This window comes from Hippoglossus hippoglossus, chromosome 6, assembly GCF_009819705.1.
Source record: "Hippoglossus hippoglossus isolate fHipHip1 chromosome 6, fHipHip1.pri, whole genome shotgun sequence".
Lineage (NCBI taxonomy): Eukaryota > Metazoa > Chordata > Actinopteri > Pleuronectiformes > Pleuronectidae > Hippoglossus > Hippoglossus hippoglossus.
The window spans coordinates 13,817,993-13,835,462 of NC_047156.1; the positions used below are offsets into that span (position 1 = coordinate 13,817,993).

General features: G+C 43.4%; 1 protein-coding gene across 1 annotated transcript in view; it reads right to left on the reverse strand.

The window, feature by feature from the left end:
- The window catches only part of tln2b (talin 2b), a 52,492-nt gene extending 46,309 nt beyond the window's left edge, over positions 1 to 6,183 (reverse strand). Inside the window, 7 exon segments of the mRNA XM_034586935.1 lie at positions 2,822 to 2,964; positions 3,420 to 3,575; positions 4,215 to 4,344; positions 5,847 to 5,944; positions 6,044 to 6,080; positions 6,083 to 6,100; positions 6,103 to 6,183. Coding sequence (XP_034442826.1) covers positions 2,822 to 2,964; positions 3,420 to 3,575; positions 4,215 to 4,344; positions 5,847 to 5,944; positions 6,044 to 6,080; positions 6,083 to 6,100; positions 6,103 to 6,183 — 663 coding nt within the window.
- Positions 6,184 to 17,470: the final 11,287 nt, after the last annotated feature.

Genomic DNA, 17,470 nt, shown 5'->3' on the forward strand with positions numbered 1-17,470 from the left:
ATAGGAAAGGCCAACGGAGAGGCAAAAGGAGGCGGGGGCCAGGGGGCGGGATGTTATTGTGAAAGGAAATATGAGTCTGCGTTGAGAGGAGCGCATGATATGTGCCTCGCCGTAATGTGTGCCAGGGTAGGAGGGTGGAGATGTGCGCGATTATGTCAGAATGTGTAGGAGATGGAGAGTGGGAGTGGAGACAGGCGAACTGTGAGAGGAGGAAGGAAGCGGAGGGCAGGAAAAATAGAGTCAAAACCGGGAAGAGACAGATAGAAGGGTGGAGAGCAGCAGGAGCAGACAGGGAGGGTGGGGGTCTTTTTATGAACACACGTTCAGCAGGCAGCTATACGTATTTCAGACGTGGTATATACTGTATCTCTGGGCCCAGTTTTTCAGAGATCATGTATTTTTTACATCCAATAATCTCTGTGTGACAATTTTTTTAATAAATACCCTCTTACCCACGCTCTCTGTCTATCTCATAGAGTACGTGTGTGTGTGTGTGTGTGTGTGTGTGTGTGTGTGTGTGTGTGTGTGTGTGTGTGTGTGAGAGTGTTGTGTTTGGGAACTCCACACCCCTCTGTTTGAGTCCAGGTGTCAGTGGGGAGCTCTCCTCCTCCTCCCTTGGCTGGAGGGGCTGATGTGAGTGCAGTGATGTGTGCAGTGACCAAACCCAAAGTAGTGCAATGCCGGAACTCCCCCTGTGCCAGCAGGCCTCCCCCCCCCCCCCCCCCCCCCCCCCCCCCCAGTTTATAAAACTGGTAGAACTAGCAAATGAGAGAGAGAGAGAGAGAGAGGAGAGAGAGAGAGAGAGAGAGAGAGAGAGAGAGAGAGAGAGAGAGAGAGAGAGAAACTCACATAATAAACACAACACCACCTCATCCAGATGTAACCCCGCAAAGCCAAACTATTTCTCCCAACAACCAGATGTACAATATGCTGAACATTAAATCCACCTCCAACAGGAAGTGTTCAGATAGAGACATAACTCACTGCCTCCAAAACCCCTCAGCCTCATGATCAGCTGCTATACCACAGAAGTAACCCCTTCAAACCACTGAATCCCAGACTGGTGTTTTTAAACAGGACTCCTGCTGTTCAGTCTGGAGCTGAAACCCAATACCATCCAGCTGAGGAGTGCATTTGTTCAATCAGGAGTACATAGGTAGGGATTCTTTAAATCATGTATTGCACAGCCCATCTGACACAGTGTCTGCCTCAAGCAAATTCCTATTGAGCTTTCCAGACCTCAAAGAAGAGCACAGCACAGTCTGCGCCGGCCCACAGCCGTATCCATCCTGAGATTATCCTCTGAGACACCCAGATAAGACACATTGACACATCCAGCGGTTTCAAGGTTACAGCCCAAAAATGGGCAAAACAAAAAGACTGTGTACTGTATGTGAACAAGTAAAAAGAGAGGGGATCATAGAGGACGACGCAGTAAGAATATTTTCATATTAGCAATGGATCAAATGGCTGTAAGTGATATGTGAGGGGTTACTTGTATTAACGAATCCATAAAGGATTATCAACCGACTCTGCAGTTCTGTATTTAGCCTCTTTAAGCTCATGGTTTTGGTTTTAACCATAGACTGTATGTGAGGATGAACAACATGACCGCTCCTTCTCCATGTTAGTGGATGGGACATGGACTAATCTTAATACAAGTCAAAATATATGTTACATACATGCTTATATATGAAATATATTTTCTCAAAGATGGTTTCTGTCATTTTAGGTAGTTTTTACCACACTGATGTTTCTGTTATTTTTTCCAGTAAGTTTGGTTTTAATAGATTTTTTGATGCATGAGGGTGAAACATCATGAGTGACAGGTGGGACTGATTCATTCATCGGACATGTGTATTGCTCGAGCACGGCTTCACTCCACAATCACTACTGTGCACTCTGGCAAGATGGCGACGTAAGATATGTAAGATATTTTGGCTTCAGTTTTGTACAACAGAAGGAAGTGGAGAAGCATTTTTATGTAGTTTATGGTTTTCCTGCCTACAAATGTAATGTTTCTGTTCACGCTGTTTACTCTCTTCACTCTCGTTAGCTCTGTTTCCAGTCACAGCTTTTCAGAGCAAAAGCTCCTTTAAACCCATTGTAAGCTAACTAGCACCAAACAGAAGACAGACAAGGTTACCGACCAGCTAATGAGCAATTTACCGGCTACCGAGCCAGATACTTTTATGAGGAGACAAAAACAAAAGGTCAGTGTGTAGTACATTTAAATTCATTGACTGCTAAATGTAAACCAACTTTACACTGTGATATGACAAATGTTTTCTTTATCAATTGTCCTGCTTCACTACTCAGACAGACAAAATACAGATTTTGAAACTGATACTGTACAGAAGAACCAAGAAACACAGATAAAAGTCAAACCTATATGGACCATGTCTGAGTTAACCACATTTCATTCAGTCCAAACTTCGCCAAAACCTAAATGCACGTTAAAAACACAGTTATTGATTTTAGACTCAAAAACTTTACAGAATTACACTCCTGTCTCCATTCTGCTGAAAACACATATGCTAACCTGCTTGGGTCTAATTGTGCAGAATGTCCTGTTACAGGAAAAAATATAGGCTGTGGTCATCTTTCTCTCTGCACAGTGTTTTTGCTGTGCCAGCGTAAACGAATTAGGGTAAGGTGAGGGTTAGGGTTAGGGTTAGGGTTAGTGTGTGTGTGTGTGTGGTGTGTGTGTGTGTGTGGGTGTGTGTGTGTGGGGGGGTGTGTGTGGGTGTGGGTGTGTGTGTGTATGTGTGTGTGCGTGCGTGCGTGCGTGTGTGTGTGTGTGTGTGTGTGTGGAGTTTACCTGAACGTAGAGCAGATTCAGCTGAACCGGGTCCCGAGAGTCCACGTTCTGGTCCGAGTAGAAGAACTTGCGCCTGAGCAGCAGCGTCTCGCTCTCCTCCACCCCTTGCTCTCTGAACGTCCTGCTGTGGTCCAGCCAGTTCACTGCACAATCAATACACACACTGTTACCACATCTGCACAAATGAATAGACAATCACTTAACAAAGACATTACTAGAAGAGGTCGCTGATGGTGAAATTAACCAGGCAGGTCGAAACCAGTTTGGACAGACAATTAGCCAAATAAATCACGGCGAAGTGGAAATCTTCAGTGGGCACGAATATCGTCACTTTCTTTATTTTCAGCGGGGATGAGAACTAGTTTTTCAAACTCGAGAGGGTGATTTATATATTCGAATGTTTCAACATTTCTTTGGTGTCCTCTGGGCAAAAGATAACAGTGGTAATTTCATTAAACTTTGATATGTCCACGCAAAAAATTAGACAAGAGTGATGAAGCACATGTCAAGATGATGGCGTTGAGTCAGATTCATTAATGTGAAAATGAGAAATGGGCACGAGGCCATCAAGATATCAACAACACTCCTTCACACTCACAGTCGTCGTCTGTGTGGAGTTTGGCTTTGAGCTTTTCCATCTTCCTCTCATCCCGGAGCTGCAGCGTTCTGTCCTTCTTCAGCGTCCCCATCCCATCCTCCTTCTTGTCCTCCGTCACCTCCTGAATGAGCGAGTACTCCTCGTAGTTGGTGATTCCTGAAAAGGGCACGAGTTAGCCAGGGGAGGAGGGGATGGAGGAGGATGCCTCAAACTGGCACGATAATTAGTGCCACGAAAGAGAAAGCGCTTCTCTTACACTCTCTTTTTATCTCTCGCTCTGTTCCGAAACAGAAGTGAAGGGAAGCTGGTGCAGAGCCAGCGAAACTAAAATGGGAGCCGAGGAGGAGAAGAAGCCAAGCAGAAAGACTCACTCCAAACAAACATTTTCTAATAAAGCTATCTGCCAGACACACATCCCTCTCCTCGTCAACCAAATGAGCTTGATAGCAGCCTCCTTTCTAATTGAAATATGCAGCTTAGGGAACACCTCAGTCACAGACCGGGATGGCACTTCAGCATTTATTACCAACAAGCTTGTTTGAGCTTGATAAACTGTTCCCATTGTGCTTTAAGAAAAATGTGATTAGGACTTTATCAAGCGTGCATGAAAGCTCCAAAGTGGTTAACTAATGCTGCTGTTCAAAATATGAAATGAATAACATGTAATAACACAGAAACATGCAAAGTCAAGTGCTGCGCTGTGGACTAAAAATATTACAGAGGATGAATAATTCAAGCCTTGGACGATGGCTTGACAAGATTCATATTAGCAGAGCTGGGAGACTTAACACTTACCTATTCTGCTGCAGATGGTGACCAGCAGCTCGCCGACCGTCTTGGAGTCGTCCACCATGATGGTTTTAATCGCACCATCCAGCATTTTGATCTTTTGCGGCCTTTGCTTCTTCTTATATTCCAAGACGTCCTGAGAAAAAACGGAGAGACAAGCAAGATGACAGGGATGGATCCAAGAACGGGGCCTGAAATCTGATTGACCCATGAGGTGCCCCTGTCCTGTCAGTAGCTTTTTTTTGAACAAAGAGAACAAGGCTTACGAGTTACTTCAGACATTCAACTCGAGCTACGCTGCTCTAATCATGTGACAAAATCCTCTTTAACACACCCTCCCTATTCGGTAGTGGTCTTTTTAAGCTGCAACCATTTCCCATCTCTCCCTTTGCCTGCTGTTGCTGTGTGTCAGTATCCCTGCCTGTCCATTCAGCCCCTCCACCACCCCAGCATCCACCTGTAGTCTTTGACATGGAGGTCAAACGTATAAGCTCATCACTCACCATTACAGACATGTGATCTTATCTGAGGAAGTGATGAAGTGGGAGCCTAGACGCCAAACTCTAACTATGTTTTGTTGATGTAATAAACATGCACATACGGACTACATGTGTAGCAAGGTACAACAACGCATCTATTCTCTTCTAAGACCAAGGTCATTCGGAGAAAACAAACAGAATATGTTATTATTTTTCCAGATTATTATCCAGAGTGTTTACGCAGTATGGAATCAGTGTATGGTTCAGTTGTCTTTCCGTGCAAATTAAAGCCAGACTGACGAGTCTGCTGCGTATCTGCTCAAAGATTGTGGGTCAACCGCTTGATTCAAGCTTTCAAGCAGCAGTGTACAGTACACTAGATGAATGTTGTCACTGGCAGGTACCATCACATCTGACCCCTCTCATGTTTTATTTGAGGAATATCAGCTTCGGCCATCTAACAGAAGATTCAGAGTCCCTCAGGCTCGACTGAACAGACTGAAGAACTCTTTTGTTGTTAAATCATAGTTTGAGCTCTAAGAAAGACTAAGTGTTCCAGTGTGGTCGAAGCACGGAATGTTAAAGGAATTGCACAGCCACTTGTTTTGTAAATGTTCGATGCAATGTCATCTGTTTGTGTACAATGTTTGTAGAAACCTTTTTTATTCTGTTGTGTAATTATATGTCTGTCTTTATGTGAGGTGATGGACGTTTTTTGGATGCACGACACATTTCAGAAGAGATTCTGACAATACAGTGTCATCTTATCTAATCTAATTTCAAATGGGAGTTGTCCGACCGAAATTTATTCAATGATGGGAGGCTTTGCTCAAAGCTATAGAGCTCCCAGTAAACAAGGAATGACTTAAATGTCGACCTTACAGAATCAGGAATTGTGCAGGGATGTTGGTCATATAATTGGCCCCTCTGTGTAAATTGTGGCCCTGTCACAGCTCCTGGTTTAGAAAAAACCTTTATCCACCACTGCACAGTGACATCAACAACCCGACTGATCGCTGCTGACAGAAAGCCGGGGTCGCTCACAGCGAGCAGGGAGGCATATATTTTCCCAGCTCCCTCTGGAAGATGTAAATCAGTTTGAGAGATAATGATGCGACACTGACGGAGCTCCACCTCAGACTATACGACTTAATCTTACGCCATTTCGCAGCATGTAGTAATCCAGGGTTCTTCCAGACTCCAGCCAGATTCCTTTCCTGGGATCATCGTCAGAAAGGAAGAGGCCATAATCCGAGGCTGAAAAACACAGAGTATGCAGACTTAGATGCTTATAGATTTCCATTATGGAAATGAGATACTATGCATGTTAAACCACTTCTCAGTCAGCCACCACACCTTGTCCTGACTGGGCCTCTGGCACTCTCTCCCTGATGAAATTCTGCAGGCGTCCCAACTACGGGCGTGGACGGCTCAAACTGCATCGTCTTCACCACGTTGCACTGGCGGACGCAGATCTTCAGCGACAAGGCCACCATCTTGATGGGTAGTTTAACGGCCTCACCGACTACACACCTGCAAAACACACATGGGTTTAAACATAAGGTGAGTGTGTGAAGTCATACTGTTAATATCCCGAATAGATGGCTTGTGTTATGGCTGTTATGGCCATTATACAATTTTTTTTAAAATATATACATGAAGGTGTGAAGAGGAAGTAGTGGAGGTAGATTTTAACACCGCAAGGCACAAGAACAAATATCACAATATCTCCTCAGGGACATTTTCACCTGTGAATATTGAATATGTGTCATGCCGCACCCGTTTCAGCGGCTCCTCGCTCTTCCCCCGCTGTTCTGATATTAAAGGGTTACGTACACGGAGAGATTGCAGCGTGTGTAGAATTAGCTGAACCAAGGCAAGCGACATCGTCTTTCAGCAGAAAAGGGGGGAGGGAAAAAAAAGTGCAAATCTCTCTAATCGGCAGAAATAACGGGAGCGGAGTCAAAACAAGAGAAATGACATTCCGCCACTGCATCATTATTCTCTATTCTCTGGGTTTGCACTCTCTTCAGAGTCAGCAGACTTTGCTGAGGGTGTTTGATCACAAACAGCAATTAGGGTGAATCAGTTCAGATATTCAGATATTCAGAGATTCATACGCGCAAAGAAATGGAAGAAAAGAAAGAAGCCGATGCTGCAAAGTGATTCTCCTCCTCTTTGACCTTGGCTTTAAAGAGGAATGTGAAGTAGGAATAGGGTCACTTATACCAGGGAGGATCACTGCCTCTTTATAGACCTAAATCTAGTTAATACTTATGAAGAACAGAAATTAGTCTCTGACAAATTCAAAGCCAACTCATCTCCTCTGGTATATTAGCACAGATTATTACCTCCACCAAGGAGGTTATGTTTTCATTAGCGTTAGTTAGTTTGTTTGTTGTGAGATTACACAAAAAACAGTGACCGGATTATCATGAGACTATAGGTGGAAGGATGTGGCATTGGTCAGGGAAGAAACCATTACATTTTGATCCGGGAATTTAATTTAATTTCTTTTAACATTGTTTTTCAACATTTGACCTTGATTTCTCGGAAAAATATTCATGGCTCTTGACGACAAAATAAAAAAATTCAGACCTAGTGAATTTAAATGTGGTTTCATTTGATAGCCATTCTAGTTTCATTATAAAATGAATCTATATTTCCTACATTGATCGGTAAATAATACCTAAAATGTCAGAATACAGTGAAAATTGCTCTTCACAATTTACCAAATCCCAAATCCGCATAATCTAATGACTTGTTTTGTCCGAGAAAGATGTTCCATTTAATATCATAGAAGACCAAGACACAGGACTGGATATTTGGAATATTTCTTCTTTAAAAATAACCTGAAACAATTAACAGAAGAATTTCTGGTGACTGAAGGTTCAGTTAATTGACTAATTGTTTCCGATGCTCTACATTCCAAAATCGAAGTATTTTCCTCCCTGGTTGGATGTGAAGGCAAAAGTTCAAATCTTCACACTGACACAATTCAGATCTCAGTCACACTTGGAAACAAAGAGTTTTTTTTGTGCTCACATCTCATCCACAGCCCCCCCCCCCCCACCCCCCCCCCCCCCCCCCCCCCCCCCCCCCCCCCCCCCCCCCCCCCCCCCCCCCCTTCTGAGGCAGAGCAGAAGTTGAATTTTCTATAATCGAGTTGTGAATGAATCTTCCTGTGACTGTAGTTCTGTCATGGCCTGTGGGTTCCTCCTCTCCAACTGGCCCTCTCTCTCCATCCCTGGATTTTTTTTCTTCATACAAAGTGGGAAGGACGAGCACAAAGGAGAAAGGGGTAATGGCGCCACATGAGCTCTTCTCTACACAGGCTGGCAGAGAGGCCCCATTGAGTTTTTGTCATCCAGCTCTTTCCTCAGATACTCTCCTCCAGACAAACAGCTTGAGACCCCAGACCGACAACACAGCAGGCCACATGGACACAATGTAACCCTCCCCGACACACACACACACACATACACAAACCAAATATACAGAATGTGCTGTGAACATTTTTAATATCTTTTGAAGTTTCTCAAGGTGCCATAGTTACCACCCACTATCTGTTGTGAGCAGCATCACTCACTTCACAGAGTAATGAAGGACAGAGACCACATGATCAAACCCAGGAGGATAATGATAATCCCTGAGCTTACAGTAGTGTCAGCGCACATTTTTCACTAGGATCCTCGTGCAAACACTCCGGTGCAGCCAGCTCCTCATTAGCTCTGCTCTCAGGCATGGATGGATCTACGTCTGACAGAGGAGCAAACAGAAACAACTCACTTTCTTAGGTTCAAAAATTCAATTTCCAAGCCGTATCTCCCGGGACAATCACCAGTCCATCAGGAGGAGCATCCTGCATTGAATTAGGTTTGTTTACAGATAAAATATGAAGACATGAAAATGGCCAAAGGGCAGCTTGCTTGGGGGAGACACAACACGGCCAGTAGAGAGCAGGGAGGGCAGGTGCCATCTAGAGAGAATGCAACTGTAATGACTGACCTTAAAAACAGCAGCAGAGCCAGAGAGCAACAACTGCTGCCATTAATCCACCAGTCTGCCACACAAGTGAGGAGACAGCCGGACAGCGAATTTAAACAGTGTTGGTCCGTTTCGGATCAGTTTGTTTGGACCGTGTCTTCCAGATGCTCCCGAAAACACAGTCAAATTTGAAGCAGAATGACCCTTGAGAGCCAACAGGGATGTGAATGAGAATGAAAAACATCCTTTCAAGGACCAGGCGGCACAATGCCGTGCAGCCACTTCAATTTTGTGTGGTTTTTATTTGATCAATATCAGAGTAAAAATGTCTGCGTGTCTCCCCTGCCGTGTAGCAACGAGAACGTGGAGCAATGCCGAGTACAACAAGAGCTGGGATCTGTCGTTGTGAAGGAGACGTGCTCTGGCGACCTGGAGCCACAGCCTGGATTTCCAGCTGTGAGGAGTGCACAGGCGTTTTGCAGCTGCCTTGAACTTGTTCAATGCTGCAATCACATGGCAATTACTGTACTGCGCTGCACTGTGTGAGTCACCCGAAAAAATTCTTACTTATACATACATATATCTCACTATACAGTTTCACTAAACTAAAAGAGCTTGAAGGTGCAGTAGGTGGCATCGCTAGAAAAGAAGCTGTTTGTTGAGTCTCATCTCCAGGGATGTTCCATACTAACGTTATGGGAAGGATGCTCTCTGTCCTGAACCCCTCCCACCAGACTAGCATAGGCAGATACACACCGCTCATACGCACACAACCCACGCACATTTTATTGCATCTTTTGTCCTAGTCTCTTACACACTTATTTTTAGGTTGCTTTACAGTGTAGGCAGTGGTTGCCAATGCTAGAATAGTGAACTTTCATGTATGGGTTTTTTCCCCCTCACTTTATTCAAGAGCCTGGTCTTTCAGTCTGAAAACAGCACTTGTCGATTTCACGTTCAGATTTTGTAATGTTCTCACTCAAAACCCTGCGCTTGCACTCAGATATACCCGGCTTCTGCTTAGATCTACTGTGCTCCAGCTTCCGCTCTTCTCCTGAACCTGAAAACCTGAACATCTTCATGGAGCAGGAGCTCAGCAGATCACCGGTCAACATGGAGCGGCATAAATCATCTCAAATTTTGTTTACGTTATTGGAACACTGTTGCAGGCATCTTTAAAACCAAAATAGTCACCGCCACTACATCTGGCATGCTATTGGTTGGGTTGGTTGACATGTTGCACCCAAAAAAATCCAAGCATAGATGAGAAATCTGAGAGCAGATGCAGAAGCAGCATAAACGCGAGGAAGCAGCTGAAGCTTGAGCGCAGGAAACCTAAGCACCAGCAGGGTATATCTGAGTGCAAGCGCAGGGTTTCAAGTGAAAGCATTACAAAATCTTAACGTGAAATCATTAAGCCCTGTTCTCAAACTGAAAGACCATGCTCTTGAATAAAGACAGTAATAAAACGTATTCCTGTAGCATTTTCTGCAATTGATTCAGTCTAAGATTTTCACCGAAGGGACATGAACGTGCATGCTTGGTAGAATAGCCAATTAGGAGCTCCCTCTGCCCGAACTGCCCTGTGAATGTCTTGTTTTCTCTCAGATCAGTTGATTCACATTAAGCTGAAAGGTTATTATTTAATTATTGCTCAACATTGCCAAAAATATTAGCTTTAAGATGTAGGTGTATAGTATAGATATAATATATAATGCATATAATTCCTAATTCTCAAAGTAGCCAATCAAATCTAAACCATCCCCCTACATTGCTCAGGATTTTCAAGGTCAGCCCCTTTAACAGAGATCACATGAGACAGAGTAATGATTTCCTGGTCGGCTGTGCAGTTCAGACTCTTCAGGAACACAAACATAACATTGATGCAGATGCGAACGCCTCTCGTCTCCTACGGTACAATCAGCAGCAGTTACTGTGAGTTTGAAGGCAGCCTCTGGGATATATTGTCGATTCGCGTGTCGCCTCTGAAGAAAGCACGACTATTGTTACGGTTGACAATTAGACTTTAACAAGCTGTGATGCGACTGGAAATAACCCCAAAGCTCAAATGAAACCCCCAGTAAAGCAGCAGGAGAGCACTGTGGCTGCAGCCTTCACTAACCTCACAAATACACTGAACTGGCCTTTATTGTGCCAAATTATCTCCACCCTGGCCATCTATTATTCCTGTGTAATTTAAGCATGTAGCATGTCAGTGACATTGCGAGTATCTCTGACCTCAGCAGTTATCCCGACTGTTGAGAACAGCGGGATTTAAGCATGTGTGCATTGACAAAATGCTAATTTACACCACAGTTCCTCTTCCTCTCTCCTGCGCTGACAAGCCTTTATCCCAGTCTGTTTGAAAGCAAGGTCAGATTCCTGCAGGACCACAGCGTACGTCTCAGGAGACCATTACGTTTTCCTGGAACACAGGCGGTCCGGCGGTGGTTCACGTACTGTAGCTGCAAACAAAGGTTGTTGTTTTGATCCAATATTCCTGCAATCCTGAAACTGCATTTCGGCTCAACCCCACAGTGGAGAGCCTGTCAAGGTCAGCGGTGTTGTTTTCCACCAGATGTGAACGCTGCCTCTCAATTTATTGTCTGCTGGTCTATCATTTCCAGCACTAATTTGAATTGGTAAATCAGGGAGAACCCAAGAGGTATAGGCATTAATCAGCCACCGTAAATACATCTTGATTATGTGGATCAGGCTCAGTTGATTTACAACTAATGTAAAGCAAATGACTTTACATCTATTTAGGGGCTGTAATCTAAACAGCACGAGGGGCCACGGAGATGTCGCCCTATTAACTTGTCAAATTAAAAACATGAGGAGAATATAATTATGGAACACTGACGTAAAAGTCAATATTAATAAGCTGCCAACAGAAACTATAGATAGAGGTTTATTCTTATAGGTGCAACAATACATTTAGCACATCTTTTTGCTTAATACATATAAAAATAACTTTGTCATTGATTACACGTACCATTTTAACATCACATCTTCCTCATACCTTGCAGAGACTATGATCTTTCTTATTAAGATATCCCTGTGCATGTCAAAGGCTTTCACCTCCACCCCTGTCACTTCCTGCGTACGATTCATAAATTCATTAATAATTGCTCCTTCCGGATACAGCTATCCTCAGACAGCATAGAGAAAAAAGAACTGACCCTTTCTATTTAAAGTTCACCTGGATTAACATGAACAAGCTGAAATGTTATAAGTGGCTCGCACATTTTTTTATTTCAATAGACTTTCAACGTGTGCTCTAAAGCCACTCACAGCTATATTGACTTTTTTTTTTTTTTTTGCACATTTAAGAATTAACCTTCCTCTGACCCACTCTGTGGACTGCAGGCTCTGCTCCTGGGTGACACGCTCTGCTCTAATGCAATTTGAGAGTATAGATACTGACAGAAATTATGAATCTTGCCCTTGTCGCACGGACGGAGAGAGCAGCTCCTCTTAATCTAAAAATATCCAGCGAAGTAGAGCATCCTCCTGCAGAACCATTTTCAAAAAAGAATCCAGAGGGAGAGGCAGCGTAATAACTGTAACTGCTCCTTCCTGATATTAAAAGACAGAGGCATTCACTGATACCGACACCTATAGAAATAGAGTAAAATAACTTATATTCATTCTTAGATTTCAAATCTTGAAGACATGACAGAAAATTCTTGAAGGAAAATTCTTCAGCTCAGTTGGGGTCTCTTTTATCCTGATATATTTATATTATTTATTTTTTATTTTTGAGTCTGTCGGGTGTTAGAAACATCACCCACACGGCCACTAGCTGAATTATATTGGAGATTTCCCTGCTGCATTCTCACATGGACTCACTCATGGACATTTTCTGTGTAGAACTGGTCAACTCTGTATACTGGGAATAGCAGTAATCCAGCCGTGACAGGATAACAGCCTGGATGACGTGGTTTTAGTTTAGCTATGATTCTAGAGTGATAAAAGCTACCCTTCACAACACGTGTACGGTGTTTATCAAAGTTCATACGTGTGCCATCCGTCATCCCTCATCCAGTGAAATGAAGAATGAGCCTCCTAATAGAAGCAGACAGAAGCCGCTACCAGAGGAGGAGAGGAGCTCCACCCAGCATCTGCAGTCAGTCAATCAATGATCTGGTGCTTCACTCTCTCTCTCTCTATCTCAATGATAGTGGTTAATGTTGGCTCAGACAGATGTTGGCCGAACATTTTTATTCCATTAAATACCCTGGTGGTTCAGCTCAGTCCAAAAAAAACAAAGGATTCAGCCCATGATGATTTCATTATCATTATCAGCCACATTTGAAACCATAAATCTCATACACTGCATTTACACAATGTGGTCTGTGCTCCACTGGCCTACATCTGGTTTTTGACCAATAACTATTGCATGCAAAGTGATGTAATGAAGTGAAACAGGGAAAAACATTTGGAGTCAATGGTTCAGTGTTTTGGACTTCAAACATATTTTCAATCCAGAGAACAATTTGCTTTAAAGAATGAGGATGCATTTCACCGTCTGACATGGCGATTCATTTCATCGTCTCAGATATGGTAACATTCTATGAAACCTTGTACTTTAACGGCACACTCGTTGTGCATGTTCATATCAAGTCAAAGAAAATATTTTGTAACGTGCTGGCTGAATTTATGAGTATAAGATTCTGAACAGGTGCTTGTCAAGTGGCTTCAAATACTCAATCCACTCAGGTTTGTCTCCTGATCACTGCAGAGCGTATGAGAGGGTTTGATGTCGACATACTTCAGTGTGTTCAATCTGGAAGTAATTTCTTCCCCCACAGTCACATCCAGAATAGAGTTTCATGCTCGCAACGAAACCCAACAGATTTCTCATTTTTGTTCAATAATTTATATCTTGCTATTACTAACCAATACACTATATGACCTGAATTTACAACCCTGTGTCAAAGGCAAATAGGCAATTCACGTTTGTCAAACTAGAAGGGTACTCAGCAGAGCACATGCCTCCCCCAACAACCAACGGTCCCCTTAAATTCGATAAAGCCCCACTACATTGCGCACACTCCTAGATATCAGGCCCCGAAATATACCTGATTATTTTCATCGAGATCAATGAATTATTCCCAACGAAGAAATGAACTATCAAAGGAACAAAAACCAACCAACCAACCAACCAATCAACCAGTCAACCAATCTACTGACCGACCCACCGAACAACCAACCAACAACAAACAGGGGCAAAAACATAACCTCCGAGGTGGAGCAAATTTAAATTAGTGCTCACCTGGTAGCATATAGATAACAGTCTACTTGGGACAGTATTACTATTGATATCACGACATATTTACTGTTTCACCCAGCACATATTAGCATAATGAGTTGCTCACAGAAACAACACCACTGATGCCCAGTTCTTTTTCAACTGGAAATCATAAACATTAGATGGGACATTAGCTGCTTCTTAACAGCAGTTGAAAACCATGGTGCTGATGTGCTATCATAACTAATGTTTCAGGGATCAGAATCTCCAACATGAACATGTGAATCACAGCCATGATTAGATCCCCTGAACAGTCCGAGGTGATTAAGGCACTTTGCCCACTGAGCCTGATTGACTTCACCTTCTCTGTCATTGGATATCAAACAACACACGAGCCACAGTTAGCTGTGAGATGCAGTGCAATCAGCGGAGTGGACTCTTGTCTTTTATGCATACTGTTAAATTACACCAATCACAGGAGGAGACATGGTTCATTTTGGAGATTTGACATTCTGTTGTATTTACATTCGCCCAATTCGTGTGGTTTAGTTTAACATGGAAACGTGGCCACATCTTAAGAGCAGGCGCAGATCTGTGAATAATTATAAAATACATGTTTAAATGGTGAAAACAGGCTGTAATAACAAACATCTGGAATGTCAGTAACTACCTTATAATCTTCAGCACTATTTTTGTGCCTATATTTTCATCCAGGTCCAGATTTATATAGGCCAGGGGATTTCAAACCTTGACCTTTTCCTTCACTCACAGAATGACACTGCCATGCACATTAATATTAATGTTCTCCAGTGGCAGCACAAGAAATCCACCCAGTACACGACGTACCCAAAACACAATACATGTTTTTGTGCTCAGCAAAATCCAACCTAGACACTGTCTTCCTATAGATTCTTTCAGCCATGTATTTCAGAGTAGCAGGCAGAATTGTGGGAATAAACCTTGTGTTGTCGTTCTGTTTCTGCTTGACACACTGTGATAAGAAGGTCTGTGCGCCACCAGAAGAGTATAACATAAATAAAAAGCAATTTTATCGAATGTAGAGATACAAGCACGGGGAGATTAAGGAGCAGCAAGAAGAGACTCCACAGATGTGACAGTAATTAGTGTAAGAATAAAAAAGAACAAGGCAGAGCCGGCTCGTGAAATCATTGCATCAGAATTACAAAGGTCACAGTTGAGATGAGAACCCTGCAGTGTTTTAACGTCAATCTAACTCTCCTTACACCATATGAGAAAATCAAAGCAGGTTGTTTTCCTATAAAAAAGCAGCAGCATGCAAAGAGCTGCCTGCCAAGAAATATATTATTAAAAACGCAGGCCAACAAAACAACACAATCTTTTATCAGCTGTAGAGTAAATGCCTCATATTGTAGCATGATAAAATAGGTAATATACAATAGGGTGAGGTGAATGTTGGAGGGTCAACACGGTAGTTGTGGGTTGTTCAGAAACATACTGATGATATATCTTCCCCAACAGCCCCTCCGCTTATTTGATTTCTTTCTCACCTTCGTTTGTTTGTTGGTCTGTTATAGTTACCATGGAAACACACAAAAACTACCGGACGGATTGCCACGAAACTTTTTGGAAGGATGTGGGAGGGATCAGAAACGAACCCGTTTAATGTTGGTGCTGATCAGGATCAGATGGTAGATCCTGCAGTTTTTCTCCCTTTCTTGAACATCGTGAGATGTGTGTTTTTAAACATTTTCGTTGTTTTCTCAGAGAAGAATTTGTGGATTTTGAGTAAAAAATTCTGGACTGGTATTTATGAGTGTGTGCAACTTGGTGCAGATCCACATTAAAGTCTGTATCTAGTGAATATAAATGTGTTTTTTGGGGACTGTCGGGCCTTGGCAGAGGTATGTGCTCTGAGTGCCATTCTAGTTTAGACATGAAACCCATATGGTTATTTACACATCAGTTGCAGCTCCCCCGTTCATCAGATAAAAAAACTCCAATCAATGCTCAATACTGAAAGTGTCAGCAGCAGAGCAGAGTTGCATCACAGTGTTGACCGTCAGGGGATTAGGTGTCAAAGCAAAAAACAAAAGAGCCTCTTCTGCAATATTCCTGATTCAACCCGAATGCTACAAGGGAACGAGACAACATTGATAAGGCAATCTGCAACGTCTGTCTGATGAAGGTGGAAGCATCTGAAGGTTTCACTCACACACCTTTAAGTGGAGTCCAAAAGTGAGGCTGCCTGAAGTGAAATCTAACGTTAAAGATCAAAGTTGGCGCCAACACATGTCTTTTCTTGTAAAATGTCCAGCGAACGAGTTTATTACTCAGTGGGAAATTTCCCACATCGTGGCATCCTAGGTTTGTATGCATTACAGCACGCACATCAACAACGGGCAGAAAGCAAACACAACAGACTTCAGCGACTCAAACAACTCCATCGTCCTGCAGTGTTAGTCGACACTGTCACACCTCTGGTTCTCCCAATCTGCGTGTTTTGCCTGCAGTGTCGCGCCCTCGTAAATCAGGTGACTCCAATCTCCCCCCGTCTGCGCTGAGCCTCTCTCTCATACTTCAGTAGCTGACTGCCTACTACCACTTGCATGCTGATTACAGTATCAAGAGCAGTGGAACGGAACATGCCCTGGCTTCACTCCAGAGGGTGATACAGCAGCGGACTCTATCAGCGCTTCGTATCCTCTAGCATGCTGTAAAGGAAGAAACCTGACACATAAAGGCGGAGATACTCTGTTCTGGTTCTTTAAGCAAAACCAAACATTTAGCTTAGAACACCACAAGCAGACATACCGGATCAGTTTAATTGTTAAGAGCAGTTACACATTAGTTCCTCCTGCACAGCTTCTGGTGTGATGTGCTCTCAGTAAGCTCAGCAGAGCATTAAAAAGGGAAACACTTATCAATAACAGTATCAAAGTAGACATTGTAAGAATAAAATCCCCTGTTAATGGCGAGTGAAACCATGTTGTTGCATGAGAGGAGGTTCAGGGAGAGGCCATGTTGTTGGCCCATTGTTTCCAGATCAGCGACTCTGCCCACAGTTGCCATGGCTGCTGCTGTGCCCACCTTTTCCTGGACATATAAGGCCGGACAGCAGCGGCAGCAGCCACATCCACTCTGCCCTCAGGTCCACATCTACTGTGCAGCCGCTCAGGGTCACTCGGACACAGGTTACGCTCCGCAGTGATTTAAAGGAGTTCGGCTTTTAAATGTCAAGCGGACAAGGTCAGAGAGATAGCGCCGTGACCACATGAGGGGCTGCTTTATGTAAGGGTGCGTACACGACTACACAAACCTCAGTTTCACCCAGAGGGCCTCTCAGCTCTCCTGTCACACGTACATGGAAGCGCTCGGCAGCAGAAAGAGATTGAGGGAGTTGACTTTGATTCATGTTGAAAGAGCGCGTCTGAAAAATGAAAATACTTCTCTGTGAAAGTGTCACTCCGATTTCACAGGAGCAAAGAAAAAAGACATAATGTAACGTTTTGTGAAGAGAGCTGCAACGAGAGCTGTGAGAATCATCAGCCGGTGGATTGATC